Here is a 12,477-nt window from a genome sequence, read left to right as displayed (position 1 = left end):
AGAAATTTTTCTAGAGCAAACACCACTGTAAAAGTTCTCTTTCAGTTATATGGTAATTGCATTGCGCTTTGTCCAATATGCAGGAAACATATACAATCACATGCAAATTCTTTCTTATTCTATGCCTAAATACAACACCTATCATGTAATCACTCGTATTGCACATTATCTCAAAAGGTTCATCCCAAATTAGTGGTTGCATGATGGAGGCAGATGTGACACGCCTCTTATGCTCATTATAGGCATCTTTACACGCTTGATCAAACACAAAATCTATTTTTTTAGCTAACAATTTATACAAAGGTGTTGTAATCTTTGAGATGTCTTTGATAAAGTGTCGATAGAAACTTGTATGGCCAAAAATAAAAACAAACCTCCCTCACGTATGAGAGTAAGGCAATGATGAAATAATATCTATTTTAGTTTTATCAACCATTAAACCATGCAAAAACACAACATGCCAAAGAACTAATTCTTGTTTTACCATAAAATAACACTTTTTATAGTTCAAGACAATGTTAGCTTTAATGTATCTTTTCAAGACTTAAGATAAATTTTCTAAACACTTATTAAAAGAATCACCATACATCGTGAAATCATCTATGAAAACCTTAATTATTCTTTTAACATAGTTAGAAAAAAATATTCATCATGCATCTTCAAAAGTTATAGTTGCATTACACAGACCAAAAGGCATTCTTTTATATGCATATATACTAAATAGGCATGTAAAGGTAGTATGTTTTTAAAGCCATTCTTTTCTCGTGGATCTAGCTTGGCTGCGAGACCCAACCACACCAAACACTCTTGGGTCTAGCATCACCGCCAAACCCAAGTCTATTAGGTCTCAATTGGCCGTCAAACCCAACTTTCTTGGGTTTGACATGCCCGTCAAACACAAAAAACTTGGGTCTCGATTGGTCGCTAGACCTAACTGTCTTAGGTCTAGCATACCCGTCAGATCTAAGTTTAGCTTGGTCACTAAACCTAAAAGACTTGGGTCTAGATTAGCTTTCATACCTAACTCTCTTCGGTCTGGCTTGGTCTCTAAACCCAAGGCTATTGAAAAACATTATTTAGAATACTTCATGGTTGTTTAAATATTTATTTAATAAAAAAATTATAAAAACAATTAATTAACAATTCTATTTAGACTATTTTAAGGATAGTTTAAATGTTTTTTTATAAAAATAGAAAAACTTTATAAAAAAAAATTATATAGGATACTTTAAGGATAGTTTTAATGTTTTTTTATATAAAAAAATAAAAAAATTATATAGGATACTTTAAGGATAGTTTTAATCAATTTATCTATAATATTTATATTATCTGACTCAACCTAACCTATCAAAGTTAGATAATATAAATATTACAGATAATAATAAGTTAAAATAATCTAAGAAAATGATATCACATATCACGTAATGGGTTGAGATTTTTTAAATCTGCTCAACCCAACTTGTATAACTTATTCAATCCATTTGATATAAATATTTTTTTTCTTTCTCTCTCTTCAATTTTTTCTCTCTCACCATTCTCTTATCACCCTGTCAACCTGTATACCCTAACTTAAAAGGCAATCTTCTCCTTCCACCATTTTAACAAAATAAAATAAAAATATTTAGGTGTTGTTTATATAATTTATAGTAGAAAAAATTTAAATTGTATGAAAGTTGTCTTGCATGACCCGATCAACTTTGCAGGTATAGAAGCACTTTGGATGACGGGTAAAAATATAATTTCACTCAAAATAAATATTTAAAATAATATTTTTTATATAAATATTAAAACAACAACATATTGGATTTATTATGATCAAACTAAGTTATAATTGATTGATGAAGATCAACCTAAGTTAACTTGTCAATCCATGTGTTGATCTTACTATAAAATTTAATATAAATAAAATCAAAATAAATTATAAAATCTAATATTCAATAAATCCTATGTTTAAGGATAATATTTTAAAAAATAACAAAAAAAATAACATAAGTCAACCCATGTTAATTTGACAAACTCGCGATTCGGGTCTTGAGATTAGGATAATCCAACAGAAAAAATCAAATAAATTATGAATCATAGTTCTCAATCAACCTATTATTGAAAAATAAAATTAAAAAATAAAATCAATTAAAAATGATAAAAAAAAACTAACTCGAGTTAATCCGTCAAACCCATGACCCGGTCCATGAATTTAGGATAACCTCATAAAAATTATATTAAAAAAAAATTATGAAACTCAATCTCTAATAAATCTAATATTGAATGATAGAATAGAAAATAAAAAAATTAATTAAAAATGACACAAGAAAACAACTGAAGTTAACCCACCAAACTTGTGACCCAATTCACGAATTGGGTATAACCTCATAAAAAACCAAAATAAATTAGAAAACTTAATTTTCAATCAACTTAATTTTAAATGATGAGATTAAAGGAAAAAATAAATTAGAAAAAGGAAAAAAAATAAAATCAATTGAATTAACCCGTGAAACTTGTAGTCTAGATCATAAGGCTATAATAACCTCATAAAAATAAATTAAAAAAATTATGAAGTTCAATATCAAATCTAATGTTGAAAGATAGAATTGAAACTGAAAAATAATTAAAAAATACACATAAAAAACTGAAATTAACCCACCAAACTCTTCACCCAATTCATGAATTGGGGATAACCTCATAAAAAACCAAAATAAATCATAAAACTTAATTCTTAATCAACCTAATTTTGAATGATGAAATTGAAGAAAAAAATCAATTAAAAAAATTAAAATCAACTGAGTTATCTCGTCAAACTTGCAATCTAAATCATAAAACTATAATAACCTTATAAAAAATAAATTAAAAAAATTATAAAGTTCATTATCGAATAAAATTAATGTTAGAAAATATAATTGAATTTGGAAATAATAAAAAAAAAATATAAATTGTGATAAAAAAAGGAAGAAAACAAAATACTATTTAGTGAATAATGTTTTGTAAGAAGAAATACAATAAAACCCTTTAATGTTTTTAATTTTAATTTTAACTAAATAATTATCATGAGTAAAATATTATTAATTATATAATATTTTATAAAAAAACAAAATATAGTCACGACTCGAGTAATTTTCTATTTTAATATATATCAAAAGTTTTATTCATGGTGTAGAAGGAATCAAATAAAATACCTTAATTATGGTTTGTATTTTTATATCCTTTACATAAAAAAATATATTAAAATTTTATTATTCATCTATTTGAGATTGGAATTAACAGTATTTAAAAAAAAATGTATTTAAAATTATATTAAAATAGTTGTTTTAGATTATTGTTTTTCTGAAAAAAATATTAGCATTTTAATATGATTAAAAAAACAACGAGCTATCGAACTTCCATATGGGGAAAGTCCACACATCGTCGTTACATTAAAAAGAAGAGGAGCCGAAGTTAGGGTTTTGATGCAAGAAATTAGGGTTTCTAACTTTCCATGAATGGTTAGACTTTGAAGAGGAGGATTGTTGAGAGAAGAAAGGAAACCCAGCATCAACAAAAAACTATATGCCCAAAAACACCACAACAAATCCAAGAATCTCGACAACATCCCTCACCCGCAAAAGCACCTGCAAGAGGAAGAAATTCAACCTTTTCAAACCCTAAAATACACCACAACCTCCACCTCCACCTCCACCTCCACCTCGTCCTCTTCTTGAAAGCAGAACCACCGCGACGGCACCGTGGCGTCGAACGATTCTTCCAGTCTTAATCACGTACAGCCGGTCCCACAGAATGAGAACAAGTCAGCACTACCCGGGTACGTGAGATTTGATGATGGTAGTAAAGTAAAAATCAACTTGAATTCAAGGTCAAAATCTGAAATTAAACAGCTAAAGAGGAAATTAGCAAGTGAACTTCATCAAGTTAGAAGCTTGAAAAAGAAACTTGAATCTAAAGAAAAGTTTACATCTTCTTATAATGATAATCATAATAATAGAATAGGTAATAGCGGTGGTGGAGGCGGTGGTAACAGAATTGGAACTCTTGCTAGGGTTAATTCTGAAGTTAGTTATGTGGGATCCACCAATTCGCGGCTGTTGGATGGTGATGAGAAGAAGAAAACCCAGATGAATTCGAACAAGAAGTTGAAACAGTCTGGCGGAGGGAAGGACGGTGGTGCGGGAAAGGGGGTGGTGGAGTTTAGCAAGGATTTGGTTAAAGGATGTGGGGAGCTGTTAGGGAAGTTGATGAAACATCAATATGGGTGGGTGTTTAATGAGCCAGTGGATGCAAAGAAGTTGAAGCTGCATGATTATTATAAGATTATTAAGCATCCCATGGACTTAGGGACTGTGAAGAGTAGGTTGAGTAAGAATTGGTACAAGTCGCCAAAGGAGTTTGCTGAGGATGTTAGGTTGACGTTTAATAATGCTATGAAGTATAATGAGAAAGGGCAGGATGTTCATGCTATGGCGGATAAGTTGTTGAAGATTTTTGAGGAGAATTGGGCTAATCTTAAGGCCAAAACTAATTTTGATAAGAGGGGGGAGATGGGATATGATGCTAGCTTGCCAACACCTGCTTTGAAGAGAGCTCCAGGTCCTCGTGCTTCGTCTCCTGCTCATGGTCCTGCTTCAAAGAGAGTTCCAGGTCCTCGTGCTTCATCCCCTACCTCTGGTCCTGCTTCTGCTTCTGCCCGAGCTCCCAGCCCTGCTTCTTTTCCACAGACAATGCCTTTAGAGACAAAAACTTTGGATAGGACAGATTCTTTGACGGAGCTTGTACATTCAAAGATGAAAGCTGCAAAAACTGTAGCCAATCAAGGCAGGAAATCAGTGTTGAATAAGCCTAAGAAGAATGAAACTGTCAGAGGCGTGATGACATACGAGGAGAAGCAGAAATTGAGTATACACCTGCAGAGCTTGCCTTCAGAGAAACTAGAATCAGTTGTCCAGATTATTAGGAAGAGGAATCCTGGGCTTTTCCAACAAGAAGATGAGATTGAAGTGGATATTGATAGTTTTGATAATGAAACACTTTGGGAACTTCATGGTTATGTAACCAATTACCAGAAGAGTATGGGCAAGAATGAGAGAGAAGCTGAAGTTGCTCTACAAGGGAGAGAAGAAGCTGGCCATAAAATGCTTGGGACTGTAAGACCATAATTCTTATTAGCTCCAATCTCTAGCTGAATTTCCTTCATGAAAGTCAGGCTGACCAATACATTATCCTTCTCTCTGTCTGTGTAGAATATGACATCTGCTACTGCAGAGGCACCAAAAGAACTTGGATCAGGTAATAATCATCTTGAATTCCTTAGGATTTGTGTTGCCCACATTCAAGCTCTTTTGCTGGATCTTTATGGCATTCTAATTTTTATGCACTGATTTCTAATCCTGTTGGTTTGAAGCAGTACAAATGACTGTTTCTGCATCTTCTCCTGTCAAAGATCATAGGCAAGGCCACAGTATGAGCAGATCAAGCAGTTCAAGCAGTTCTGGCAGTGATTCCAGATCCTCTTCAAGTGGTAATTGAAACTCAACTAATGTACCATTGTTGAGCATGTATAATTTTCTGGCAATGATGGTGCCAATTAAGACATTGAATGGATTTATTAATTCATTCCAATACCTTATGTGCAGGCTCTGATAGTGATTCAGGATCTGGGTCAGATGCAGCTCAATGACATAGGAGTTAGTAGAGTCAAGGTAGGGGCGTCATCCTTGGTTAGAATCTAACCATCTCTTGTTTCTCTATCATCCATGGTAATACAAAAATTGCCATTCAACGTTTATGGACATTTACCTGTCAAAGTGATCATTATTGAAGCTTTAACCACTCTTTAATTCTCCCTTTCTTTTTTCTTGAACCATATATATGGTTTTAAGGCTATGGCAGTATGCTATGGAATTTTGTGATATCTGTGATTTCAGTAGTTGAATGATACTGTGAGTCCATAATAGCTCAATGGAAGCTAATTTTGGTTTAGATGCTGGTGGTTGGGCGATTTATGACATGCCATTTGTTCTGGAAAAGTACTTACTCATATAGTGTAGGGCTGCAATGGCTACGCTTTTGGTAACCAGAGGTTACTAAGGTTCAATGTGTTGAAAACATTGCCTATAATCATCATTCAATGTCTTTGAAGTGCCAAAAGATAATTTTAGAAGCTGGCTGACTTGCATTGCTCAAGGCATCGGATTAATGATTAAGCCCTTTTTTTCCAATTTTTTTTTTTTTTTTTTTGTATGTGAGTGGTATTTTTTCCAATCATGTCTTGTAAACCGTTCCGTGTAGCCTATGAATCTTCCGGAGTAGCCACATTTTCCACTTTTCAGCGGCCATACATAATCAAATGCTTTCTTTTATGTTTTCTAGAGTTCCCTTTTAAGTGTTCCTGTAGGATTTCATCTCAGGTCATTCACCATTTGTTGTTGATATTTCCAACATTGTTCCTGATTATTATTCATTATGAGATAGATTGGTGGCTTTTGGATGCTAATGATGTCTTTGATCATTTATTTTATCCTTCTAGGGGCGTCTATTGTTGGAATAATGATTTTTTGAAACTAACAATTGCATTTTATTTATTTATTAAAGGGTTTAGGTGTGCTTTCATATACAATATTGTAGTACAAGTTCACTTCTTGCTAACACTGAATGCGTACAGTGAATTTTGTTGCAAATTCCTGTGTGATTGTGACATGGTTTAATTCTTGTTAGGTATGCATAATTTTGTCTCGAAAAATTGCTACCTACAGTTTTATAACTGAACTCTGATTTTTTTCCTGTGGAAATTATTTTCTAAATCAACTCTGCAACTTACCAATCATCAGAGAAAAAGTTATGAAAATAAAAATAAACATAAAATGTTTGGAAGTGTACTCTGGCTTATCGATTTATAGCACCGCCTTTTGGTTGAGTTGCTTTGGATGGAAGTACTCTGTTGCATTCTGCTGAGCATGTGTGTGTGTGTGTGTGTGTGTGTTCACGAGTGGACTTCTGTTGGAGTATAGAAACTAGTGAGTTTGTACGTTTTTAGATGGAGATGGCAAGCTACTGAGAAAATACATGATTTCAGAAAGGATTAGGGTAGCTACTTTTAGCAATCCTGTGCTGTGGCTGTTGTGGTGGAGTGACCTCGTAGAACTGTTTACTGGATAATTTAGAATGGCGTCTTTATCCATAAAAGGGAAGTTGTTTTTCTGCATGATAACATGTTTTTTTTCTTCCTTCTTTTCCTTCCCGTTTTGTTTTGCATGGTTGTTTTGTGTTTCCCTGTATGAATTCCTAGGAACGGCAATTTTGCTCAAACTGCACTAGTTGCATGGTGGCCGGAGGGCCAAGATTGCTGGAGCAGGAACATTATTGTAGAACTATAACTTTTGACACCTATGGAACATCCTTGGCTTGATATAGTACTTATTTTTGCTGCAGCTGATCCGCAGATTTAAGTTGGTCTGTATGCTCTTTTGGAACATACCTGACAATTCTTGGGATGCTGATTTTGCCTGGGAGAATCCAAGTTTCACCTTCGGTTGATTCTATAAAGTGAAATGTCTAAATCTTCGCAGTAAAGCGCTCAACGCTGGGGGTCTTTCCGTACTTTTGTATGCGTGTGATCATTCAGGGCGAAAAACATATCCACAATGACAGCATGATTTTTACTTGTAATGGAATGGTCTGGTGAAATTGAAGTAAAAAAAGGGTCGGAAGCACTAGTTTCTTAGTCTTGTAGTGAGTGCCTAATGTTATTTTTTTGACAATGGCCATGATAACTTTCAAGCATTAATAACTGGGAACAAATCAAAAATACCCAGCGTAAATAAAGGATGGTGGAGATCCATCCAAATCGCCATCAATTTGGGCATATGCCCTGTTTTATAAGAATATCAATCGCCATCAATTTGGGCATGTACCCTGTTTTATAAGAATATCATCCTCCATGGGACGTTAACAATGGCCATACGCGTTTTAACAAAGACTAAAAAAATCTTACTCTCCCGGGTACCAAACGCCTCCTATAAAAGTCACAGGGTATTATTGATAAAATTTAAATTTATGGGACTCGTCTACCCGAAAAAGGAAAAGCTGGTGCTGCCGGCAGCCGCAAAGACAACACTGAAAAAATGCGAAGTTTGCATGTGTTTGACTCGAGCAAATAACCACCGGCCAAAATTCAGTATTAAATTACTGGGTGGCAAATTTGATTCCCTTCTCAATAGATGATTTCAGCTCAGGCTTCAACTTTTCTAAACCTTCCTTTTCGAAGTCAGAGAGAGGACCTAACCCTAGAACTTCCTCCACGCCATTCTTTCCAAGCCTCACCTGCAAATACAAAGGGATTCACAGGCTTACTTTCTCACAACAACCCTGGCAAGCATACAAAATTCAAAATACAAAACTTCCATCGCAAAAATGCAAGAGTACAACAACAACGATGCACTAGAAGAACACCAAATGCCAGAGTGCTGCATCTGCAAAAGGTGCAGAGCATCATGTAAACTTTACAATGTAATGCACGGACCATATAGAAACAATAGATCTAACAAGTTCACTTTTCTTTTTTCATTTGGCAGAGAGTGATAGCTTTGTCATAAAATTAGAGTAACTGAGATGAGGATGCTATGATCAGCACATCAAGACCATGACCAAATTAATAAGTGCATCTGCAAAGAGGTGATGGCACCTACTACAGCAAAATTATGGAAAGGTCATAAAAATGGTTCAATCATGTTCAACATGAAGCGAGAAACCATACATGGATGCACTAGTGAGGAATAGCGATCAGATTGAAGTACTGAAGGTGAAGGGGAAGACAAACCAAAATGACATGAATTAAACCAGTATCTTTTAGCATGACAAAATCATTTTGAAGCTCAACCCAACATAACATTGACTGGATAAGACATAACTACTACTAGCTAACCACAACTAAGGTATTTCATTCTTGGGGCTTAAAAGAATAAAATTCAATTAAGATTCGTTTTCTTTTCCAACCAAGTAAACAGGACAGCTGAGGAGACTCCTAAACATACAAATGTAATTTGAACTAATATATTGTGAAATAGCATGAATCAACTAGGGATGGTACTCTAAACTTGTGAACAATATGCAATTAAGTAAATTAAAATAATCAATCCCAATCAAAGAGATATTTTCCATTGACATGATAAAACAAAGAGCTTTTATGTTCGATCAAGGAAAGTTGATAAAATTACCCTGGAAGCGAAGAAAGGAAGTTCAGTGACAGTTGACTGCACAAATGAACATTCAATCACATCTGGAACTCCATTGAGCCCCTTCAAGCAAGCATCAGCAAAAATGGCTCCTGCATAGCTGCAAATGGCCAATCAAATTAGTTAAAAGAAACAGTTTTTCTTTTATAACTAAGCTGGCTCAACAACATGAAGAGACTTGTAAAAGGGTAAAGAATGAGTTGCACATTGTTTTTCTAACCATGATTTATACAGGAAGGGAAAAAAAACTGACAGGTAAAAATAATCCTCCATAAAAATCAATTACACGAGAAATTTATTTCCGGGTCAACATAGCATGAAAACTTTTGTAGGCACCAGACTTTCATAATGAAAAGAAAATATAGTGTCCATAGACCAGGATCCAAATTATATTCATGATTACAAATATGTTCAAGACATAAACTTACGCCATTGACAAAGTTGCAGAGCCCTTTCCAGCCTTTGCTTCCACAACTTCTGTCCCACCATCTTGAGTTCTCTTTGTAAGAGCAGTAATCACTTCATCTGATAAATTGGCTTTTGGTGTGGCCTATAAAACAAATCAAATAAGTAAAACAGAATTAGAAAGGTTGATCTCAAACAATCAGACAAGAATTTGCATACAAACAATATAAGCATACGCCGGATACAGAGTATTTAGGAGAGAACAGGGGGGAGGGAGTGAATAAATACTTGTGAAAATAGTGGGAGAATGGTTATGCCTGCATGACCACCAACAACTGGTACATTAACCTCTGTGAACCAAAGCAAAACACCATAAGGCAGTATGAGAAATCCACACGTGAGGTATTCAAAATGTTCAAATAACTCCCCTATGCTCATAAGATATTGCGTCAAAAAGTTCTAAAACACAGAACTGCACAGTAAAAGACCAGAGAAACTTGCTAATATAAGAATTCCATCTACTGAAGCTAAGCTCTTCTTTTTCACCAAAACAAAAGGTTTAGCAGGTTAAATCACTATACACTTTGCTTTCAACTTGGCTTTCTGTGGGGAAACATAGGTGGAGAAAAAATAAGGACAAGTTTCTTGTAAATGAGTAATTGGAAAAACCTGCAACTGGCACCATGGCCTTTCCAGCATAGAAAGTTTTGGCCCTGACAACATCGAGGGTAGTCACACCAAACAACCTTTTTGGGTCATAGGTTCCTGCTTTCTTAAAAACCTCAGCGGCAATAGGAACTGTTGAGTTCACTGGGTTGCTGATCATATTAACAAGTGCCTAATGCAACAAATTCAAACACAAGATTTGTAAGCTAACATGAAATCAAAACAAAACCATAAAGTAAAATAACCCCTAATGCATGTTTGATTGACTTTGAAAATACAAATGAGTCTACTGGGCTCTAAATAAAACTGCTGCAGGAGCTATATAAACCAAACCATAGCATAGTTAAGAACTAACCATTAAAGTTAACTCAGACATACAAACATGAATTGATAGATCTGTTTACAGAAAGAAGCTTGTTACTCACTTTAGGGCAGTGCTTAGCAATTGCTTCACAGAGACCCTTTACAATCCCAGCATTGATGTTGAAGAGATCATCACGGGTCATTCCAGGTTTCCTTGGCACACCAGCTGGAATGATTACAACATCTGCTCCCTCCAAGGCTTTCCCCAATTCAGCATCACTTGCATACCCAACAACCTAAACACAAATAAACAAGCAAGCAAACAAACACCTAAAGTTAATGACAAGTGAGTCTTTAAACTGAGGAGTAGTAGTAGTAGCGGGGAGGTAGTAATCAACGCAGAAACATTTAGTGCAATTAAATCAACAATAGCATTATAAAACAGATGGATTCAGTTCCAGATAGACCAAAAACAATAAGGAATTAGCACGACGAATCAAATATAGATCTGTTTAATTTACATATTGATATAATAAAATATACTACAAAAGCAAGAATCTGCACAAAAAGAGGAAAAAAAAAGTGAAAGCATGTATCTTTCATAAGGGTAGGGGACATAAACCTCAGATCTGGTGTTGATGTGGCTGACATCGGCAGCGACACCGGGAGTGTTAGCGATATCGTAGAGAGCGAGGTTGGAGACGAGAGGATTAAGTTTCATGAGAAGAGAGAGTGGCTGACCGATACCTCCGGCGGCACCGAGGACGGCGACCTTGCGTTCGGGGACGGCCTCAGAAGCGTAGCCACGGCGGAGGATGTGGGAAGATGCGGAGGTGGTTAGGGATTTGATGGATCTCAACATTGAAGCCCTCATTTTTTTTTAAGTTTTCGAGAGAGAGGAAATGGAGATGGAGAAACGATCGAGGGTTTTGGGGTTTGGAGGAGGAAATGCGAGTTAGTTTTGCTGGTAACCTCCAGGTCGAGGGTGAGAGGGATCTTAAGGCACTCTTTTGAATTTTTTTTAATTAAATTTTAAAAAAAAAATACTTTAAAAAATAAATTATACAACAGTACCAAACACCTCTTAAAACTCTTTATTTATACTACCACCCATTTATTTAATACATTTATTTCTTTAGTTTAGTTTGATTTACTTAAAAATCATAAAATATCTCTTTAACCCTTTGCCCTTGGGGATATTTACGTGTGGTGAGTAATTTGACATGTCATGTTATCTGGGTATTTTTCTAATAATAATAATGAAATGAAAAGTGTGCCAAAAGAATATTCTTCTATTCTACACCACTAAAACTTTCTTGTTGTTGTAGAATTGGTCCTTTATTATATTCCGTCTAATTACACAAAGTCACGTTGTCTCGTGATTATGATTTTGTGGCATGATTATGATATAGTTGTTTTTTAAATAATTTTTTATATTAAAATATATATTAATAATATTTTTATTTTTAAAAAATTATCTTTCATATTAGTATATTAAAATAATTTAAAAATATTAAAAATATATTAATTAAAAATAAATAAATTAAATTGAAGTTTCAATATGTACCAAAATGCTATATCGAGGCTAAATCTATAAACAAGTTTTAAATATTGATTTGGTTTTCATGCTTTAAAAGTTCATTGAAATGCATTTTAGAGGGTGTATGTTGATAGGGTAATAATTTTTTAAAAGGTATTTTTATTTAAAAATATATTAAAATAATATTTTTTATTTTTAAAAATCATAAAGTTTATTTACTTTTTTATTTAAAAAATTAAATATTTTTAAAATGTACAAACAGGTTTTTTAACTTAAAAAAAAAAAGTGGGTTTTCCAAGGTCTTAAGGATTGTCTTGAGCTGTTTTACAAGGAAAAATAAATAAATAT

At 34.0% G+C, this 12,477-nt stretch overlaps 2 protein-coding genes across 4 annotated transcripts; one reads left to right on the top strand and one right to left on the bottom strand.

Moving 5' to 3' along the window:
* Positions 1–3,357: 3,357 nt before the first annotated feature.
* Positions 3,358–7,761, top strand: LOC105112652 (transcription factor GTE4). Of its 3 annotated transcripts, none has more exons than XR_839793.1 (5): positions 3,358–5,129; positions 5,226–5,271; positions 5,390–5,503; positions 5,619–5,741; positions 7,414–7,761. XR_839793.1 is itself a non-coding variant. In XM_011008427.1 (5 exons), exons 1-4 carry the CDS (start codon positions 4,104–4,106, stop codon positions 5,660–5,662), a joined length of 1,194 nt encoding a protein of 397 aa, XP_011006729.1. In that variant the 5' UTR covers positions 3,358–4,103; the 3' UTR covers positions 5,663–5,684; positions 7,414–7,761. The 3 variants fall into 3 exon arrangements, 2 of the variants coding, with proteins under 2 accessions (XP_011006729.1, XP_011006728.1); XM_011008427.1 differs by having other exon boundaries at positions 5,426–5,503; positions 5,619–5,684; XM_011008426.1 differs by having other exon boundaries at positions 5,619–5,684.
* A 111-nt stretch (positions 7,762–7,872) lies between these two features.
* Positions 7,873–11,596, bottom strand: LOC105112651 (malate dehydrogenase, mitochondrial). Its single transcript, XM_011008425.1, has 7 exons — positions 11,212–11,596; positions 10,712–10,885; positions 10,290–10,458; positions 9,909–9,970; positions 9,644–9,765; positions 9,198–9,315; positions 7,873–8,304 (listed from the first exon to the last, which is right to left on the bottom strand). Exons 1-7 carry the CDS (start codon positions 11,461–11,463, stop codon positions 8,167–8,169), a joined length of 1,035 nt encoding a protein of 344 aa, XP_011006727.1. The 5' UTR covers positions 11,464–11,596; the 3' UTR covers positions 7,873–8,166.
* Positions 11,597–12,477: the final 881 nt, after the last annotated feature.

Source organism: Populus euphratica, unplaced genomic scaffold (genome assembly GCF_000495115.2).
Source record: "Populus euphratica unplaced genomic scaffold, PopEup_1.0 scaffold352.1, whole genome shotgun sequence".
In the NCBI taxonomy this organism is placed as follows: domain Eukaryota; kingdom Viridiplantae; phylum Streptophyta; class Magnoliopsida; order Malpighiales; family Salicaceae; genus Populus; species Populus euphratica.
The sequence above is the reverse complement of the archived record's forward strand: the minus strand, read 5'-3'. Positions and strand labels throughout refer to the sequence as shown.

Bases quoted from the DNA above. Each gene is read 5' to 3' on its own strand.
- LOC105112652 (XM_011008426.1), top strand. From the start codon at position 4,104: ATGAATTCGAACAAGAAGTTGAAACAGTCTGGCGGAGGGAAGGACGGT. The intron at 5,130-5,225 runs GTAAGACCATAA...CTGTCTGTGTAG, and splicing joins GCCATAAAATGCTTGGGACT to AATATGACATCTGCTACTGC. The intron at 5,272-5,389 runs GTAATAATCATC...GGTTTGAAGCAG, and splicing joins ACCAAAAGAACTTGGATCAG to TACAAATGACTGTTTCTGCA.
- LOC105112651 (XM_011008425.1), bottom strand. From the start codon at position 11,463: ATGAGGGCTTCAATGTTGAGATCCATCAAATCCCTAACCACCTCCGCA. The intron at 9,971-10,289 runs GTTTTTCCAATT...TTTGGTTCACAG, and splicing joins GGCCATGGTGCCAGTTGCAG to AGGTTAATGTACCAGTTGTT. The intron at 9,316-9,643 runs GTAAGTTTATGT...GGCCATTTGCAG, and splicing joins TCTGCAACTTTGTCAATGGC to CTATGCAGGAGCCATTTTTG.